Below are 21,612 nucleotides of genomic sequence, written 5' to 3' on the forward strand. Positions count from 1 at the left end.
TTATCCTCCATTCTCCTCTTGGGATCTTGGGGACCCAGGCACATACATAGGTCCCGCGTAAGCTTAAGCCACAGGGTCCGGAACTCCAACCACATTTGGCTGCATGGGAGTTCAGCGACATAGACATTATGCTAACTGCTGATCCCTTAACTACCATATTTTGATGTGATATAAAACTGGGTATATTTTTATGTATGTTTAATATTTATTTATGTCTACTCACAGACATATATATATTACTGAGCACCTTAATCAGCTGTTTATAATTCAGAACCGTAAAATGGAATACGCTTATATGTGTATAGTTACATCAAATATTACATATTATTCTAATCTCTCAGTTTGACTTAAATACCCATAGAACTTTGGTTTTTTATTTTATTACAATAGCCATTACCCAAACTGCTGGCCCCGCCTGGTATATTTTTCAAGCCGCTTTGTCCAGGACTTGATATGCACAGTCACGTGAAATCCAGCACCTTAACCTCCATACCATCCGCTGGCCCAAAAACAGGTGGCCTTTTGTTTTGTTTTTGCTAGTGGCACTATAGCTTCCATCCTGTCCTAAATAAAGCCATTGCAAGTGATAAACTACAAAAATAAACTAATATATATAGAGGAAGTGGAACACAGGATGGGGAGTTAATGTTTAAAGGGTACAGATTTTTTGTTTGGAGTGAGAAGTTTTAGAAAGAGATAGTGGTGGGACCAGAAGGTGGCGTAAGGATTATGTCGCTGGACTCCCACATGGCTGACCATGGGCTTGAGTCCCAGACTTAGTGGCATGAAACTCATGCTGGGCGCATGTGCATGTATGTCCCAAATCTCAAGAGGAGAAGGGATTGTGGTGTGGCCATCCCCTCAGGGGGCGAGCTCTCGCTTTCTGTCTCTCTGGCTCTCCGGCAACTACATGTGCCCTATAGTAAGAATCTCTAGAAAAGAAAAAGGTAGTGGTGATGATTATACAACACCGTGAACATGCTTAATGCCACTGAATTGTATACTGTAAAATGGAATCTTTCAAGTAGAGTTTACCACAATTTTTAAAAAGTTTAAAAAAATAGAGAGGACAGAGGAGAAAGCAGAGAATGGATGGTGGTCTATGTGTACTCCCCAGAAGGAAACTAACGGGCCTTTTCAGAAATGAGACTCATTCCTTCTCCTTAAATACAGTGTGAAGCTAGTCAGGAGCTCTAGAGAAACAGACCCCGACCAAAGGACAGGGACAGGGAAGTGTTTCAGCTGAATGAAGGACAAATGTTTAACACAGTGAGGGTTGGTCAAGGCACCACCTGCAGAAGAAGGGAGCTGAGCACGGGGCTAAAGACCACCTCGGCCACAGCTCCAGGCCTATCCCCACAAGATGAGTTTTCAGCTTACCTCTGCTAACTTTAATGTCACCCATTCTTTGATCTTTGCAGCTTTTTCTTGAACAATTTTTGCTTCTTCAGCTCTCATCTGCTTCTGCAAGAAAGATAAGGCCTTTAGTTAACCACAATGGTCACCAGTAGTATGAATAATTAGAGGTGAGAACCCCTGAGAAGAAATATTAAGTGCCTGACTGGGGGTGACCTGACAGAAAAAAATAAATTCAAGTATGATCTTTAAAAATATTCTTAAAGTAGAAAAGGTCTTCCCAGGAATAATACAAATCCCAAAAAGCCACAAAGGAAAGACTAATGAATCTATGTCATTACTATAAATAACTGAATGACCAAAGTAAAAAAAAAAAAAATTCCATAAACAAAACTGAAAGACCAACTGGGAAGGGATTTGCAAAATAAATGAATATATGTACAAAGGCCTAATTTAAAATGAACAATCCAATAAATACATGCAAAGGATAGGAACAGGAAATCAACATAAAAATAAAGGCAAAAAATTCTTGTAAAGCTATTTGACCCCAACTATAATTTAAAGACTACAGACAAAAACAAGGCATAATTTTCCTCTATCATATTAACATCATTTAAAAGTTTAATGTTACCCCACACTGCCAAAAATGTTGGGTGCAACCCCTCTTTTTTTTTTTTTAAGAGAGATTTTTGCTCTAAGTTACATTCATTAGAGACAGAGAGAGAAAGAATGAGAAATCACCCCCCAGGGGGATGGCCACACCATAGTCCCTTTTTCTGCGTTCTTCTCTTGGGACTTTGGGCATGCATGTGCATGCCCAGCATGAATTTTAAGCACCAGGTCTGGGACTTGAACTGTAGTCAGTGATGTGGGAGCCCAGCACCTTAACCACTCCGCCACCTGCTGGCCCCTCTTACAAATTGGCAAAACCTTTTTGGGAGCAATTTGGTAATACATGTTAACTTTAAATATATGTACATTGACATGATAAAGCCACTGCATAGCAATCATTTGTTGCAATATTATTTTAGAAAGCAACATACACACACACACACACAAATCAAAACGGAAAATAGTCTAAGTGTCTACCAATAAGGAGTTGGTTAAATAAACACGGGCCGTCTACAGTGAAAATAGGACAGGGCTGGCCCATTGCCTACTGGTTAAGGAACTGGTCCCACAGGAGAACCATGGGAGAACCATGGCTGACCATGGTTTGAATCTCTGCCCTGACAGTTTGAAAAACATGCTGGGCACATGCAAGTGTGTGTCCAAAACCCTGACAGGATGGTGAAATGGAGAAGAGATTGCAGCATGACCACACACCATGAGGAGATTGCATTCTCTCTCCTTTTCCTTTTCTCTCTCTCTCTCTCTGGCAAGCATATACACCCTCTAGCAATTAAACAAGAAAGCAAAGAAAGTAGAACGCTATGCTTTGAAACACAGAACAAAAGGTTCACAGTGAACGATGGGTAACAATGAGAAGTGGAAACGAAGGATTCAGGATATAGGAAAACATTATTTGTCATTTTATATCTTTCTGGTATTTTTTTTGTATCTTTTTACTATAAGCATGTATTACCTTTATAGTTAAAAACAAAAACTAAGGTTAAATTAGCACGTAAGTGAGGTATTTACTCAAAATAATCAAGATTAGAAAATGATTGAAAGGAGGTTTGTGGCCAGCCATATGGCACAGCAGTTATTAAACATTCCACGAGGCTGGGACCAAATGGGAAGGTCCTGGTTTGCAGCCCAAAGCCTCCCTGAACACGCCAGATATTTGTATGCTTATGATGCTGGCTGGCTAAGGCTGGGGGAGGATGGTGGCATGAAGATCTGTGATGAGTCCCTCTCCTCTCTCCACTCCTCTTCCCCTATCTCATGGGAGAAATAACTTAAAAAAGAAAAGGAGGTTGTATCTAAAGAACATCAGCCTAGACTAGAGTAAAAAATAGTTTTGAAACTACATGTAAAGCTTATTTATTTATTTAGGTTTTTGCCATAGGGTTCCTGCACTCACCGTAGAGAGATGGAGAGAGATCGAGAGGCAGAGGGAAAATGAAAAATCGCCCCCAGGGGGCATGGCCATGCCGCAATCCCTTCTCCTCATTTACCTCTCAGAATTTTGGGCTGGCACAAATACACCTGGCCTGATCCTAAAACCACTGAGTATGGGACTCAAACTGAGGCCATGTGGGAGTCCAGCACCTCAACTTGGCCCCCATGTGAGATTTGTTTGCTGTGAGACACCGGGCAGGAAACTTAAGCCCTCCAGGCCTATAAGGGGACCAATGCAATGATTAAGGGAGAGAAAATGTACTATAGAGCACCCAAGCATAGATATCCACCAGCTCTACACTGAGAACTCATGCCTGATCTATTATAAAATGCATGGAGATGATAGGTTACACTGAGTGGTTTAACCAGCAACCATGACTTTGGTTATACTTCTAGGGAAAAATGCTAAGATGATGCAAGCAAGCTCCAAATGAGGGAGTCTGTGGAACTGATGGGAATGTGAAAATGTCAGACTCAGTACTTCAGAGTTTGAAAAACCTTAAAGGTTGGCAAACTATGGCCATCAGGCCCAATCCAGCCCACTGTTAATCCCACTTTCTCGTTTTTGTAAATGAACTCTCATGGGGCACAGCCACGTCCATTTGTTCTGGTGACATATGTGGCTGCTTCCACATTACAACAGCAAGCTGTACAGCTGCAGCAGAGACTGTGTGGCACACAAAGCCTAAAATACTCAGTACCTAGCCCTTCAAAGAAAAAACTGGCTACCCCTAACCTACTTTAATAGCCTCTTTAGAAGGCTGTGGAAACTGAGGCCCAGAGAGGTGAAATGACTTGCTGCTGTCATTTTATGACACAGCGGGGACCAAAACCAGGTCTCTTGACTCACAGAACAGCATTCTCTCTAGTCTGATCTTGACCTATTGATTTTAACTGTAAAATTTCTTCTTTTTTTTTTTTAACCTAAAGAGCTTTAGCAGGAGCCATTTTGCCCACTAATCCCCAGGATGCTGCCATTTCTAACTATAAGCTACTCAAAAGAGAGATAAGGTATCTCCAAAATCAATGGGAACTTGATTAGAAATTCCATGTGTCCAAATTCCATTTCCCATGATTTTCCAGGAACACATAGTGCCCTAGAGCAGGCAAAAGCACACCTGCTAAGAGAACAGTCAATGAATCTTGACAAGTGATTATGAATTTACACATGATGATTAGAAAATACTTTCAGGATTAGCTGGAGCAAGATTATCCGGAGAATATACATGTTGAAAATGAAAAATCATTCATTTTCCTCTGTCCCCAATCCTTCATTTCTATTTGTCATTCAACCATTCTCCCCTGAGAATGTCTCCATGTTCAGAAGCATAGCATTCTACTTTCATCTTGTGGGTGTGCTGTATTTATTTAACCAATCCCTTACTGGTGGACACTGAGACTATTTCCAGTTTTGAGATTTTTATTTTATGTTGTTCTCTCAAATAATATTACAACAAATGATTTCTGAGCGGTGGCTTTATTTGATCGATAACATGGATATTTAAAATGTTGACAGATGTTATCAAATTATACCCCCCAAAATCTTTGCTAATTTATATAAAATAGTTTGCTCCCAACATTCTTGACAATTTGAGGTAACATCAAACTTAAACTTGTATTAATTAACTTTAAATTGTATTCATCTGATAGAGAAAAATGATCTTTTAAAAAAATAATACAGTATCTATTTTTACTTATTTATTTATTTGACCAGAAGGAGAAAGAGAGAGAAGGAAAGTGAGAAAGCAAGCCACTAGGTCCAGGACTCAAACTGTGGTCTCCATGTGGGAGTCCAGCATCCCAACTACATGCCCCCTGCCAGCCCCAGTGATGTCTTTTTTTTAATCTGCATTCTTATAATTATGGTTGAGGTTGAATAGCTTTTCAAGGGTTTGTCTTTATTTCTTTTGATTTCCTATTCATATCATTTGCAGGTATTCACTGGGTTGTTCATTTCACATTAGCTCTCTCTATGCATGTCATTTGTGTTGCATGTTTGACTTGACTATGGAGTCTTTTCTGGAAATGATGGATCTCTGACACCAGAGAAAAGCTGGATAGGCAAGCCAAAGGTCGAGGGAAGGGGCAGAACTGGGATGATGTTAGTAAGACTAAGTGGGAAGGTGACCAGGCAGAGTAACTGGCAGGGGGATGTCCCAGAAATCCTGGCAAAGGTGTTAACTACAGCTGTCATGCCAGGCAGTGGACTGTCCTGGGCTCCCATGTGCTTAGGAGGGGATGTCCCAGTTTTCAGAGGAGGCAGCAACTTTGGTCTCTGCCTATTTAGGTTCATTGAGAAACTTTGGGCAGCTAACTGACCCAGGTGGACAGCCCAGCTTTGTGCTGCTCTGGGTCTTACCACGAATATCATGTGCGACATGCTGGCAGGGCATTATGGGATCAGGATGGAGAAGGAAGAGCTCTCCTTAGCAAGCACCATCACGTGTCTGATGCCATGCACAGGTTATCTGAGCTGATGGTCCCAACAGCCCTAGGAGGTACCATATAACCCCTGTGTTATAAAGGTGTAAAATGAGAACCAGCAACTTAAGCAATCTGTCCACAGTCAGAGAGCAGCTGGTACTACAGGTGGGATTTGAGCCTAGATTCATCTGCCTCCAAGGTCCTTTTACTACTATAGCTCCTGCTGGCCTTCTCATGAATAGATGTGAGAAGGAAAGACTTCCAATAATTAAATCTCCATAGAAAAGAACAGGCTCAACAGAGAGTGAGCACCGCAATCACTCGAGACTCAGAGATTGAGAAGCTGGGGCTGTCAGGTGGCATGGTGGTTAAGGATGCTAGACTCCCACATGGCCAACAGCAGTTTGAGTCCCAGACCTGGTGGCTTGCTTTCTCCCTCTCTCTCTCTCATTCTATCCCTCTCTGGTAAAATTAAAATAAACAAATAAATAAAGTTAAATAAAAAATAACTCCTTAAAAAAATAAAAAAGCTAGGGGCCAGTTGGTGCGGATGCTGAAGAGGGGAATGGGTTGGGGACCAGCAGTTAGCATAATGGCTGTCACTGAACTCCCATGTAGTGAACCACAGTTTGAGTCCAGAATCCAGTAGCTTAAACTCACACCGGGCACGTGTGCATGCGTTCCCAAGATCCCAAGAGGAGAAGGGATTGTGGCATGGCCATCACCCCTGGGGGGTGATTTCTTGCTTTCTATCTCTCTGTCTCTCTCTTTCTGGTGAGCACATGTGCCCTATAGCAGAAACCTCTTCAACAAAAAAAAAAGAAAGAAAGAAAGAAAGAAAGAAAGAAAGAAAGAAAGAAAGAAAGAAAGAAAGAAAGAAAGAAAAAGAGGGGTAGGGGGCTGCTGCTTGTTGCCCTTACCTGCTTCTCCAGCTGTGCCTCCAACTGGCTGATGAGCTCATCTTTGCCCTGCATGGCTTTCAGCAATTCTTGGTATTTCCTGTGCAGGCTGCCTGCTGGTTCCACGTTCTTCAGATTGGACAGTTTTACCTTCTCTTCCATCACACCCACCTGAAAAGTACCAATCGTCTCACAGGGTCTCACATCTCTCATGCACTGTGTGCAATGGCCAGTGACATGGGGTGGGATGCCTCCTGCTGCCTCAGCCTGTAACCCCCAGGTAGAGCCCTAACCAGGGTGACCTGTGACAATTAAACGACCATTTACTAAGCACTTATTTGGGCAGAGGAAGGAACTGACAAGGAAGAACCTCATATTGGCTATGCAGAAAAAAGCGATTAGGTGTTGGGCCATCTACCTCTGGGGGATGGGGGTGAGCTGGACAGGACAAGCAGCCCTGGAGGGCAACTGCTCAAGCCCACTGTGGCAGAGATATTTACTGCTTGCTGGATATCTGGTGCTTCCCCACACTCCACTGCCTTCTTATAATTAGATGGGCCATGTCTTTCATCCAATCATTGGGACCTGAGTGGAAATGGCACATGGTTTCTGGAATGAAGTATTTAAAAGCTGGTGCATGAAAAAAACCATGGCACCAAAGCAGGCCATGTGCTCCATAAGACAGGGGAGCCTCCATTAGCCTGGATCTCTGAACAATTGTGGAAGCAGATTTGCTGGCTATCAATGAATAGGGGCCCCAAGTGAGAAGTGAATATGACACATTACTGGGATTTTGGACTTGATGTGTCACCAGAGCGCAGTCTAGCCTGTTTGGACTAAGAATCCCACTCACTGCACTGACCCTTACGCAAAGGCATCTTCATTCCCACAGAAAGCTCCATGCTCCTTAATCTGTTCAGGTTTAACATGCAACTGCTCGGTTTCCTTGTCCTGGCAAGGAGCTCATCCGTGTGGCAAGTGTGTCCACATGTGTCTATGGGAAGGGCAGGGAAAGGCTTGCCCAGCATACTCCGCCAGCCCCGTACCCTGGTTACCTGGGTCTCTGCATCCTCTGCTCTCTGCTCTGCCTCCAGCAGCCTCTGCTCCAGGTCCTGCATCTGCTCAGTCAGAAAGGGGAGATGTAGGTACTATGTCCTTACTGTGAACATGGCATCAAGGCCACTGGAGCAATGTGTGCAGACACAGCCCACAGGCAAGGCTCCAACTGCCCAGCTCGGGCGGTTCAAGGGTGTCAGGGTAAAGATTTTATGGTAACTCTGGCCTCCCTGATGCCATTTATGGGGCAGGTGAGGAGCCCGAGGCCACTGTCCTCTCTGTGGAGGGAGTGATGACCCAACTCTTGCTCCCTCGTGGAGGGAGTGGGGAGGGCAGCAGCATCATCATTCTTCCCGAGCACCCTGCCCCAATTCTGTCTCCACTCCTCTCAGAGGCCTCACTCCTCTCACACTGGGTAGCATGTAGTACCATGCCACTACTCTCCTGAGTGCCCGGCACAGAACAGCTGCCATACGAATCCATCTTCTGTCATCAGTAAGAACATATTCCTCCCCACCTACAGTCTCACTGGCGGGGGACAAATGCCCCTCAACCACTGCCATGGACACTGCCTGTCAATGGCATTCATAGATTTCACCTTACTGATTTCTATTTTTTTTCATTCATTTATTTTTAATTTGACCAGATACACACACACACACACACACACACACAGGGAAAGTGAAAAAGCAAGCTACCAGGTCCAGGCATCAAACCATGGTCAACCATATGGGAGTGTCCAGCACCTTAACCACCAGGCCACCTGCTGGTCCCCCCTGATTTCTTTAATATTAAAGAAAGAGAAGGAGAGTCTCTGATACATTTTTTAAATTCTATCTTGTTGCCAAGAGAAGTGTGTCATTCAAGTCTGAGGACCACAGTGATTTCAGAATCTTATGCCAAGTGTGGTGAGCATAGATTGATATTCTTGCAGATGGAGGCTCACCAGGTACAAGATCTAAGCTGGCCTAAGGGGCTGTCTGTGGGTCCAGGGCCTACACAGAATCTCTGCACCTTTGCAGGATCAGAGCTTAGCAAGTGGAGTGCGGCCGGAGGTCAGCTTCCATTAATTCTCCCTTTCCAGGGACTACCATGCTCTGTCTGAACTGCACACTGTCATATGGGGTCCTGCAGAAGCAGAAAAGGTCATACATCCAACTTTCACATCAAACACTACCTGCCATGACTCAACTAGAGCCAGCTGCTTCCTTTCCCTCCCTGCCTTGTCCAGGGCAGCAGATATAGCAACTATATATAGATTGAAAGACTTGTCTTCTGTGAGCTGCACAGGCTCAGTGCCCCTTCAATTTCTAAGCTCCAGCTAGCCCTTGCCCACCTCGCTTCTGCAGATGTGGCTTTTTCTCCAACTACTCAATTCTCTCCTCTTGGCCTGGACCCTGGCTCGATATTTACCAGTGAATTAAGCAGTTTCTTCTCTTTCCTAATCTCTCGCCTTCTCTGCTAAAATTCTGTTTTCCTTAATTAAAAGGAAGAAAAAGAGCTCCCTGCCTGGTACTGGACAGCAAAAGGAAAGTTAACACAGGAGCAGCGGCTGATGTTTGAGAACCTAGGCAATGTCTTTCCATAGGGTGGCCTTCCCTTGTCCATTTTTTTCCTTTCTGGGGTTGAGACACAGGGGTTTTTGGTACACATTGCCTTTGAAGGAGAGTTAGGGTTACATTCATCTGAAGATCCCAAGTAAAACTCTAGACTCACAACCCATAGGACAAAAATGCCCAGCAAATAGGATATCTTTGATAGGCATTCAGGTGCTCAGACCAGAGAGGCCTACATTCCTGCCTTCTTTCCTCTACTGTGTTTAATAATCATGACCGAACCTTTCACATAAAGCTGGATGGGTTGGATCTGGCCAGACTGAGGCTCCAATTAGAGCCAGATGGACTCTTCTAAATTGAACTGTCCTCAGGCCTTCAAAGGAGTTCTTTGACCTTCAAACAGTTGTTGTGGAGCTATGGTGCAGGTAACAGCATAGAATAAACCAGTATTATAGCTATGGGGTTGCTGCCCAGCACAAAAGGATTCTACTGGGGTGGGTTGGTTAATACATAGTGGAGCTCTCTGTGACCAGATTAGTTACAGGGGTCTTTCATAAGTTCATGGAAAATATACATAATAAAGAAAACTATGCAGGGAACCAGCAGTTAGCGTAATGGCTATGTCCCTGGCCTCCCACGTAGTCGACCACGGTTTGTGTCCCGGACCCAGTGGCTGAGAACTCACGCCAGGTGCGTGTGCGTGTGTGCCCAAAATCCCGAGAGGAGAATGGAGGAGAATGGATTGTGGTGTGACCATCCCCCCTGGGGGGTGATTTCTCGCTTTCTGTTTCTATGTCTCTCTTTGTCTTTCTGGCGAGTGCACGCGCCCTATAGAGAAAACCTCTCCAAAAAAAAAAAAAGAAAACTATGCATCGATTTAAAAATAATAAACTTATATTTTAATTCTATTTTCCATAAACATTTTCTTTTTTTCTTTTGGAGAGGTTTTTGCTATAGGGCGCATGCGCTCGCCAGAAAGACAGAGAGAGACAGAGAGACAGAGAGCGAGAAATCACCCCCCAGGGGGGATGGCCACACCGCAATCCCTTCTCCTCCATTCTCCTCTCGGGATCTTGGGCATGCACGCACACACGCCTGGCATGAGTTTAAGCCACTGGGTCCAGGAACTCGAACCAAAGTCGACTACATGGGAGTCCAGCAACATAGCCATTACGCTAATTGCTGGTCCCTCCATAAACATTTTTAAGTCCCCTTGTAGAACTCCTTCCCCTTCAACACCAGATCTGACTGGGCCAATCGAATTCTCTCCACACAGGAACCTGAAATCAGCAATCAAGAGACTAGAACCAGGGGTCTGGGCCTCACAGCCCACTGGACATACAGCCCCTGCACATACAGGGCTGGATATGGCTGACAGTGGTTTGAGTCTTGGTCCCACCAGCTTGAAAATATGCCAGGCATGTGTGCGTGTGTGTCCAAATCTTGAAGGATGAGAAACGGAGGAGTGAAGACTGCAGTGTAACTGCAGCTAGAGGCGTGCTTTCACTCTCTCTCTCTCTCTCTCTGACAAGCACATGTGACTTCTGGAAGAAAGAGAGAGAGGGGGGGAGAGAGAGAGAAAGACCTGCATAAGAGAAGGTACATGAACTTCTTCAAGTCATGGTTGTTGGGTGTGGGCTGCTCCCAGGACCCTTTAACTCTGTTTTGCTTAAGCTCACCAGAGTTATTGTTACTTTTTTGCTTACATAAAAACAATCTAATTAATGCAATGACTAGGAGCATTTTTTAAAAAAGTATTATTATTATTATTATTAATTTACCAGAGGGTCTGTGCACTCATCAGAGAAAAGAAAGGAAAAGCGAGAAAGCATCCCTGTGGGGAATGAACATGCTATAATCCCTTCCTCTCCATTTCTCCCTCCTGGAATGTTTTTAAAAAAACAAAGGGAAAAGTGCAATGAGCATCCATGTATCTGTTACTGTGCTCCAACAATGATCAACATTCCACTGTCCTTGTTTGAAAAGAGTATTTTAACGTTGTGTTTCCCTCTGTTTTGTTTTGGTTTTTAGTTTTGCTATAGGGTACATGTGCTTGCTGGAGAGAGACAAAGAGAGGGAAAGGGAGAAAGCACCTCCTGGGGGGATGGCCATGCTGCAATCCCTTCTCCTCTATTCTCTTTCTGGGATTTTGGGCATGTACGTGCACCTGGAGTGATTTTCAAGCCCCTGTCTTAGGAACTTGAACCACACTGTTAGCCATGTGGGACCCAGCTGCCTTAACAATCATGCCACCTGCTGGTCCCACCTCGTTTTGATGAAAATAAATTTATCTATTTTCTGCTAGAGAACTCCCACGTGCATCCTATGCCGTCAGTCATTTTTTCAGTTTTCAAACTCTAATCCCAGTATCAGCACTTCTCAGGAGGCTAGATCTTTGTCCTTCACACTTACAGTGCCACACCTGGAGCTCTAGAAAACTGGAGCTATGGGTGGCCACCCTTGATTTGGGTTCTGTTCCTCTTTTCTGAGGGTTCCTTAGGACTGTGTCTTCAGCTGTCCTTCTAGCGTGTGTTGGGTGGCACACCAGCCAAAGAGGTGTCGGGTTTAGACAGCTGACAGGGATCCACTTTCATTGGTCACACACAAACTCCATCAGCTGCCCTAGAACTGGCTGCTGCAACCTGATGAAATACACTTGGCACCAATCTGGTGTTTAACCTCCATGTCCACAGCTCATCACACTTTGCGAGGCTGTGAAATATCTGCCTGATGGTGGCAGGGGCCACAAGTGCTCTCCTGCACTCTCAGCACAGTCCTGCCTCACCAAGCAGTGGCCTGAGCTAAGAGCCACAGCAGTCTGGTCTCAACTCTCTTTGAAAAGAAGGTCCGACATTCTTACCACTGCTTTGCACTCTCTGGAGAGAATGGTGTAAGTAAGAGCTAAAGCTGTGTTACCTAACTAACGATGCCTTTATCTACAGATGTGGCTTTAGCCTCTCTGTGACTGTTTCTTCAATAGAAAAAGAATAATGACAGCACCCACCTCCTAGGGTTGTTGAGACTACACAGGATATCCCATGTCAATTCTGTTTCTTGAATCTGAAGCTTCGTATCTCTTATCAAGTTTGGAAATTTTTAAGCCATCATCTCTTCAAGTAATCCCTCTCCTTCTAGAATCTTATTAGGTGGATATAGAATCTTTTCATGCCAGCATCCACAGCTTAGCCTCTGAATCTTGACTTTGTGCTGCACTGTGGATGATTTTCTCCAGTCTATCGTCCCATTCATTAATTCTGTCTTTGATGATGCCCAATCTGATGTTTAATCTATCCAGTGAATATTTTATTTCAATGAAAAAGCTTTCACTTCTAGTTTATTTGGTTTTCAAGTCTACCTGACCTTTTTGTTTATTTATATTTATTTTTGGGGAGGGGAGAAGTTTTTGCTATAGGGCACATGCGCTCACCAGAAAGAGAGAGACAGAGAGACAGAAAGAGAGAAATCACCCCCCAGGGGGATGGCTCCTCCATTCTCCTCTCGGGATCTTGGGCATGCATGCACACACGCCCGGCGTGAGTTTAAGCCACCAGGTCCAGGACTTGAACCACAGTCGACTGACTACATAGGAGTCCAGTCACAAAGCCATTACACTAACAGCTGGTCCTCTACCTGACCTTTTTAGATAGTGTCTTCTTCTTGTCTTATGTTTTAAATTTCTTCATTATGTCTTCAAGAGTTTTGAATTCACTTATTTTACAGTCTTTTGCCACCAATTTCTATTAGAAGTTCTTGGGGATCTAGTCTAATCATTTGTTGCATATGTGGATACCACTGTAGACTTTTCTGAGTATTCACTCATTTTAGATTATATATTCATCCTCACTAACACATTTTTTTTTCTGTGGGGATCTTGTGTTATCTGGGTTGAGATATTTTCTCCAGAGAGGTTTTATACTTGTTACTATAAGGCTGCCAAGGTTATCATTGGTCCAGAACTTAGGTTTCCTAAACAAAGAGGTTGTATAAATCCTAATGTTAAATCAATAGTATTATCAGGTTCTTAGGGGGGGACAGGGGAGACTTTTATTTCTCTTTATTTTTTAGGTTTTAGCCATTGGGTACATGTTTTTGCTAGACAGAGAAAGTAAAGGGACCAGCAGTTGGTGTAATGGTTATGTCGCTGGACTCCTATGTAGTCAACCGAGGTTCGAGTCCTGGACCCAGTGGCTTAAACTCATGCTGGGCGCATGTACGTGCATGTCCAAGATCCCAAGAGGAGAATGGAAAAGAAGGAATTGCAGTATGGCCATCCCCCCTGGGGGAGTCATTTCTCGCTTTCTGTCTTTATCTTTTTCTGGCGAGCACACATGCCCTATAGCAAAAACCTCTCCAAAAAAAAGAGAGAAAGTAAGAAATCACCCCCCCAGGGGAATGGCCATACTACAATCCCTTCTTCCCATTTCCCTCTCAGGATTTTGGGCATGAAGGCACATGCACTTGGTGTGATATTCAAGCCACTGGGGTCCAGGACTTGAACTGTGGTCGACCATGTGGGAATCCAGTACCTTAACCACCTCACCACCTGCTGGCCCTCTTTCTCTTTCTCTCTCTCTTTTTCCTCAGAACCTTAATTTTGAGAAGATCTTATCATCTCCTTGAGCTGGTGAATAATTTTCTTTGTCTATCTTTTTATTTAGGGTAAGCCCTAGTTTTGACTTTATGTGGAAGTTTTATTTTCAGCTCCAACTTCCATCTGGCCAGACATCACCTCTGTCTCTGCAGATGTTAAAATTGAAACCATAAACCTTACTTCACTTAAGGGAAGCCATCCACACCCCCACCTCATTCAGCTGCCAGCTGAGTATCATTCTTGCTTTTCCCTCTTCACTTTTTTTTTTAAAAAAATAAGAATTATTTTATTTAACTTTTACTTATTTAAATTTGACCAGAGAGGGACAGAGTGAGAAAGCGAGAGAGAAGGGAAGTGAGAAAGCAAGCCACCAGGTCCGGAACTCGAACCACGGTTGGCCATGCAGGAGTCCAGCGTCTTTAATCACCATGCCACCTGCCAGCACCCCCCTTCATTTTTTTTTTTTGGAGAGATTTTCACTGTAGGGCACGTGCGCTCGCCAGACAGACAGAGAGAGACATAGAGACAGAAAGCGAGAAATCACCCCCCAGGGAGGATGGTCATGCCGCAATCCCTTCTTCTCCATTCTCCTCTCGGCGTGATTTTTAAGCCACCGGGTCCGGGACACGAACCACCGTCGACTACATGGGAGTCCAGCGACATAGCCATTACGCTAACTGCTGGTTCCCCTTCATTTTTTTTTTAAAAAGAATTATTTTATTTAACTTTACTTATTTGTATATTTATTTATTTAAATTTGACCAAAGGGACAGAGCAGGAGAGAGTAGGAAAGTGAGAAAGCAAGCCGCCAGGTCCAGGACTCAAACCGTGGTCAGCCATGTGGGAGTCCAGCGACCCCAGCCACCATGAAACCTACCAGCCTGTTCCCTCTTCATTTTGCTCCCTAAGGACTGCTCTTCATTTTTTCAGTGTTCACCTCTGTATTTAGAAGGACATTTAAAATATTTAATGCAGCATTTCTCTGTGTTTCATAGTGGAGTTTTTGTTTGTTTGTTGTCTAAGGTTATTTTATTGTCTATATTACCAGAAATAAAAGTCCCTTCTCTGTGAAGTGTGCTTCAGACCACCTGGCTGAGTCAATCTCTATATTTAGTCTTTCCTCCCCTCCTACTCCTCCACCAATGTCATAGCCTGAGGCAAACTTTTTTTAATTGCCAGAGGGTGCACATGTTCATCAGAGAAGAGAGAGACAGAGAAAGCACCTCTCCCCAGTGGGGAACAGTCACAACACAATCCCTTCTTGTTCATTTCTCCATTCTGTTGGGATCTGGGGCACACATGCACACATACCTGGTGTGTTTTTAAGTCCCTGGGGCTAGGATTCGAGTTGTGGTCAGCTAATGAGATCCTGCTCTCTTAAGCACTGCGTTATGGGGCCAGAACAAGGTCCTCACACTTTACAGGATTGTCCAAAACCATTTTCTGGGAGCTTGCAGATTTTTAGCAGCATCCTGGGAAACTTGGATCAAGAGGATTGGAACTGGGCCCAGGGATATACACGTTTAACAAGCACTCTAGGTGGTTCTGAGAAGATGATTCTGACCATACTTTTAAGAACCACCATTTGCCCTTTCCTTGAGGTGGCTGGAGTCTCCCTTTTCTATTGGCAGTACCTGGCAGGTACCCACAGAACCCTGCAGGTCTCTGTGTTGCAAAGTCTGAACTAGGAGAGAGCACGCCAACAAACCCAAGGTTCAAGAGGACTAGTCCAGGCTAGTTCAGAGCCACAGCAGTGCAGAGGTGACACCAATGACTAGTCTTCCAGGACTCCAGGTTGAACAGCTACCAATAAAACAGGTTATTTACTCAGGTTTTACTAATCAAGACTTCGACACTGCTTGGAGAAGGGTGAGGTAACTTTTACCTTTGTACAATGAAAGAAGAGTTTGCTAAGCAGATGGATATCATAAACAAAATTATAGAGAGAATGGCTGACTTACTTAAGATAAATATACATAAATCCAGTTAAGTGCGGGTCTTCCATTCTCTCGATAGGTTATACTCCAAAATGCCTCTGAAAGCAGCTGTTCAGAATGTATCCTCCCACAGAAACACACTAAACACATCCTGGATTAGCCCACCTAAAGCTGTAAAGATAATAATTGTTCCCATGTAAGACTTGTTCTGTGCCAAGAACTGTATATCCATGGTCTGATATCATTCTCAAAACATCTCCAAGAAGTAGACATGGTGTCCCTCCCTTAGGGGCAAAGGGACTTGCCCAGGGTCATATAGCTGTAAGTGGCAAAGCCAGGTGGATCTGGCTCCAGAGCCTGTGTCCTTGTCACCAGGAAACCAGGCCATCTTCTATAGTTTATATGTTTACTAAAGGGAGAGCAGTAGGTTTGCATTCTTTCCTAAAATATTTTCCTTCCTCACACTGAAGAAGAAATGGGAAAGGAATAATAGGACCTCCACTGTGCAAACCACTCAAAAGGTAATGGAAGATAGAGCAATCATTTCCTTAGTATGCCTTATGAAGGAGCAGAGCAGGGAAGAATCCAAATGACAACTTAGTAAATTGCTCAGAGTTTGGTTTTAAAACAAAACAAGCGAGAGGAGATTAGCTGCTTCATGATGAAGCTGAATAGCTTCTTCCCTGCCACTGGCTACCACAAACTCATTGAAATGAATGATGAACGCAAACTTCGTACTTTTTATGAAGCGTATGACCACAGAAGTTGCTGCTGATGCTTTGGGTGAAGAATGGGAGGGTTATGTAGTCCGAATCAGTGGTAGAAACGACAAACGAAGTTTCTCCATAAGGCAGAGTGTCTTGACTCACGGTTGTGTCCGCCTGCTACTGAGTAAGGGATATTCCTGTTACAGACCAGGGAGAACTAGAGAGAAAAAGCACAAATCTGTTTGGGGTTGCATTGTGGATGTCAGTCTGAGCTTTTACAAGTTCCCAACTTGGTTATTGTAAAAAAAAAAAAAAAAGAGAGAGAGAAGGGGCTGGCAGGTGGTATGCTGGTTAAGGGCACTGGACTCGCACACGGCCAACCATGGTTTGAGTCCTGGACCTAGCGGCTTGCTTTCTCACTTTTCCTCTCTCTCGTGCTCTCTCACTCTGTCACTCTGGTCAAGTTAAAAATAAATAAATGAATAAATGAAGGAAGGAAGGAAAATGAATATTTTTTTTTGAAGGAGAGGAGAATATTCCAGGACTGACTGATACCACAGTGCCTCGTCGCCTGGGGCCTAAGAGAGCTAGCAGAATCCGAAAACGTTTCAATCTCTCTAAAGGAGATGATGGCCACTGATATGTTGTACGGAAGTCCTTAAATAAAGGTAAGAAATCTAAGACTGAAGCACCTAAGAGTCAGTGTCTTGTGACTCCATGCGTCCTGCAACACAAACGCCAGAGTATTCCTCTCAAGAAACAATGAACTAAAAATAAGGAAGAAGCAGCAGAATATGCTAAACTTTTGGCTAAGAGAATGAAGGAGGCTAAAGAAAAATGCCAAGAACAGATTGCCAAGAGATGCAGGCTGTCCTCTCTGAGAGCTTCTACTTCTAAGTCTGAGTCCAGTCAAAAGTAATGTTTTGTAAGAGAAACAAATAAATAAGATCAGATCTCAAAAAAACAAAAACAAAACAAACAAAGAATGACCTTGGGTTTCATTCTGCTTGTGTGGAGAGCATCTACTAAAAGTTCACCTTCCCCAACTCTCCCTCTCTGACAAAGACCTCTGCAGCCAAGCTCCTGAGGACTCACCCTGTCAGCTAGCAGCTCCCTTATCTTGCTGGCCTGTAGGCGGAACCGGAAAAGCTGGGTTTCCAGGGCCAGGCAGCGTTTCTGCCAGTCCACACTGGCCCGGGTCTCCACCTTGAGTTCTGCCATGATGGAATCAGCTTCTGGATATTCCAGGGAGTCCTAAGAACCAACAATACACAGAGAAAAAAAGATAAAGACGTGTGTGAGGAGGAGTTATGTGGGGAAGGAGGAGGAGGAGACCAAAGGAGGACACGGAAAACAGGGCTGGGGAAGGAAGTTAGTCACTGGTCTCCCTCTGTCTCCTTCCTACCTTTCTGAGCTAGGAATGTCACGCTCCATCCTAAATTAGCTGAGTGACTTCAGGAAGCTGTGAAACCTGAGACACCTTAGGAGAACCTAGTCTCATTCTGACAGATGTGAAGAGTAGGGCTCATTTGTTTTACAGGGTCTTGACCTTGATCCATCCCAGCTGCAGCCAGTCCCAGATCATGGCCATGTGCATGCCTGATGTACTCTAGGAGGTCACTGGATAAGAACCTGGAATCTTCCCAAGGGGATCAGCCTTGCAGAGCATCACATTTTACTGCTATGCCATCATCCAGCCCCTATCCAGTTAATAAGTATCTCCATTCAGCAACCACTTAGGTGCCAGACACTGTCCTAGGCACTGGAGATGCCAAAGCAAATGAGAGTTCCTCTGCCTTTGAGTTTTACAAGAAACTCTAAGCAAAGTCCAATTATAAAACTACAGTGTAGTCACAATTGTGGATAAACGAGAGTGGGGAGAGGTGGAGGGCTGTCCTGTGGGTGGGGGTGTTTAGGGAAGGCTTAAAATGGAGAAGAGATTCATCTAAGGACACAAAGCTTAAGTGGAGGCAAACCATGGCCCCCAGTTTAGTTATAATTCTATTATACCTCTCCCTTACTGCAGGATTTGGGGCACACATGTGTGCCCTGTGCGTTTCTCAAGCTTCGTGGTCTGGGACTCACATGGTACGGTTGGTCATGTGGGATCCAGCTGCCTTAACCATCAGGCCACAGAGCTGGCCCAACAATTTTCTGTTTAGTTAGAATTCTGTCAATTGTTATTATCAAATCATCCTGCTTTGAAGCAGATTCTCACCCTCTTCTCTCCTTCAGGTTATGAGATGCAAACCAGAAAACTGCTACAGATTTTGCTGCAACCCCTGGAGAAAGCTCAAAGTCTTTAGGAAGAAACTTCTTTCAAATTCAGAACAAATCAAGTAGACACCTCTAATATTCCCAGGTGAGAAATTTTTCCAGATGCTTCCTGGATGCATTTTGGAGAAGAAAAAACTGGGTCACGCATGAGAAAAGGAAGAAGGAGGTATTAGCATACACGAGAGAGGAGATACGGCATGGGGTGAGGAGAAAGGAGAAAAGGGACACAGCCATCATCAGGATTGTTAAATCTCCCTTCCAGGGCATTATGAATAATTACACTTGGCAACAAGAGTACGTTTGGTCTGTCCCAAACCATGACATATGGTTATCCTAGTACTAGACAATTTTAATGAATAATTATTAATTTTTTAGGCTGATTATATATTTTTAAGAATTTGCCAGAGGGTGTGTGCACTTGCCAGGAGAGGTGAGAAGTGGTGAGAAGGCACCCTCCATGGAGAACACTCATACCACAATCCTTTCTCTTTTTCTCCCTCCTTTTGGGATTTTGAGCATGCTCATATGTACAGCCAATGTGCTGCTCAAGCTGCCAGGTTTGGGACTTGAACTCTGTGGTCAGACGTGAGGGATCCAGCCACCTGAACCAGCACACCACAGGTTGACAATATTTTTAATGTCATTTGTTAGAAATATATATAATTGGGGCTGGCAGGTAGCATGGTGGTTAAAGGCGCTGGATTCTCACATGCCCACCACAGTTCGAGTCCCAGACCTGGCGGCTTGCTTTCTCCCTTTCCCTTATTCCCTCTTTCTGTCTCTCTCTGGTCAAATTAAAAAAACATTAACAAATGGAATTAAATAAATAAATAATTCTTTTTCTTTAAAATAAAAAAGTACATTATAGGTGAAATGATATAATGCATGGGATTGCTATAAAATACTCCATGGTAAGTGGTCAAGGGATGGACATGTATGAAATATTTCTCAACATGCTGATAATTTGGGGCTGGCTCTGGCACAGCAGTAACTTACTGTTCAAGAGAAGCTGGATTCCACATGGTGACCATGGTTCAACTCCCTAGTCCATTAGATTGAAATATGCTGGGCATGTGCATGAGTATCCAAGATTCAACAGGCTAGAGGACTGGAGAAGAGAGGCCACAGTGACCCTGGAGGAGGGGGCCACAGTGACCCTGTACTGGGTGTGCATCTCTCTCTCTCTGTCTCTTGTGCACATGCACGCACTCTATCATGAATAGAGAAAAAAATGTTGATAATTTTGGCAGATGGGTGATAGCAGATAGGAGTTCTTTATATATGCCTGGAATTCTCTGTAATGCCAATTTGTTGTTTTTTTTTAAATCCCCTTTTCCTTCCTCGGGAGTTGCCTTGTCTCAGAAAACCCAGCCACCTCCTGTGCTGTTGCCAAATATTACCATAGGGCAATAGCGGACTCTCTAATGGGAGAGAGTCCACTCACATCTGACTTTTACAACTTGTTTTCCCTATTATACCCTACAATATAGCTATCACTTATTGAGTGCTTATTGTATGCCAGACATGTGCAGCCTCTTTAACCCTCACAGCAATCTGTGAGACAACAGAAAGGTACCAAGGTCCACACTTACACACGAGGACACTGAGGAACTGAAAGGTTGAGTAACTTATACAGATAGCTCTACAGCAAATACATAGTGGAGTTCAAATTCTAGTTCCAAAATCCTTGTTCTTCACTTCTATGTTCTTTGCCCATCCAAAAAAAGGGGGGGAGGGGATTCTAAGTTCACAAAGAGTGAGGAAATCTATTATGAATGAGAGAAATATTTTAGAGAATCTTTCAGAATTTCCAAGGCCTCCTGAGCTCAAATATTCCAACACCATAATCTCTAAAATCACGGACACTCATTGCATGTCTTGACTTTTCATTGTAAAACAGAGCCAGTAGACCTGTAGAGAAAGGCCAACAATTAAACCAGTGATGGGCTGAATGTCTGAGTCTTTTGCTTCTGGGCTTCTCGGAACACTGGGCAAATGACCTCAGCCCTACTCTCCCAGAACTGTCTTCCTAAACAATCCCGACATTGTGACCTCCCAGCAATCTCCACCTCAAAAGACTGGAACCAACTGGAACGGGCAGGAAGACAAAAGACAAAAACAAAACATGACCTTCTCTGAGCTAAGATCACAGCTGAAAAGACAAAACAGAACCTTGTAGGGCCTCCAGAGAAGACTGGGAGGCTTCATGTTTGATTTTCTTTGTCCTTCAAAGGGATTTGCTTTTCCTTGGATAAACAGAAAAAGTGGTGTAGTCTAGGACCTGGAGTCTTGTAACCTAGACCAGGGCTAAGAATTAACAGTAAAAGCACCCAAATGAAACCAAGAGGCAGAGGAAACAATCCTTTTGTATAGTTGAAAGAATTTTAACTTCGTTTTACTGATTGTCAAAGCTGCTCCTCAGATTCTATGGGGAGAGTAAAAACCCAAATTATCAAACTCTCCAGGGATTTTGGAATTAAATACGTCATTGGTCTCTGCCTAACCCCAATAGCTGAGACCATAACTAGACTTCAGGGAGTGTGTTCCCCACTCAAGCTTCTTCATGACATCACAGTTCAGAACTGAGCAAGTGGTCTGGTTAATCCTCTCCCTGCCCTGGGGGTGCTGGCAAATTCCCAAGGAAGCTGGGACTCGTGCTAGGCTTGCCTCGGCGAGTGAGGAGAGCTAAGAGGTTTTGAAACAGATCTGGAACGAGGTGTCTGCTGCCAAGTCCAAGGCCTGGGG

The 21,612-nt window shown here is 44.0% G+C and overlaps 1 protein-coding gene across 2 annotated transcripts in view; it reads right to left on the reverse strand.

Moving 5' to 3' along the window:
- The window catches only part of PLEKHH1 (pleckstrin homology, MyTH4 and FERM domain containing H1), a 56,998-nt gene that overhangs the window by 29,113 nt on the left and 6,273 nt on the right, over nucleotides 1–21,612 (reverse strand). For both annotated transcript variants that reach the window (XM_027775861.1, XM_014591697.2), the window contains exons 2-5: nucleotides 17,686–17,844; nucleotides 7,799–7,861; nucleotides 6,765–6,914; nucleotides 1,381–1,464 (exon numbers count right to left, since the gene is read on the reverse strand). In XM_027775861.1, coding sequence (XP_027631662.1) covers nucleotides 1,381–1,464; nucleotides 6,765–6,914; nucleotides 7,799–7,861; nucleotides 17,686–17,811 — 423 coding nt within the window. In that variant the 5' untranslated portion in view covers nucleotides 17,812–17,844. The remainder of the gene's footprint in view (nucleotides 1–1,380; nucleotides 1,465–6,764; nucleotides 6,915–7,798; nucleotides 7,862–17,685; nucleotides 17,845–21,612) is intronic.

Source organism: Tupaia chinensis, unplaced genomic scaffold, assembly GCF_000334495.1.
Source record: "Tupaia chinensis unplaced genomic scaffold, TupChi_1.0 Scaffold000609_1, whole genome shotgun sequence".
Classification (NCBI taxonomy): Eukaryota; Metazoa; Chordata; class Mammalia; order Scandentia; family Tupaiidae; genus Tupaia; species Tupaia belangeri.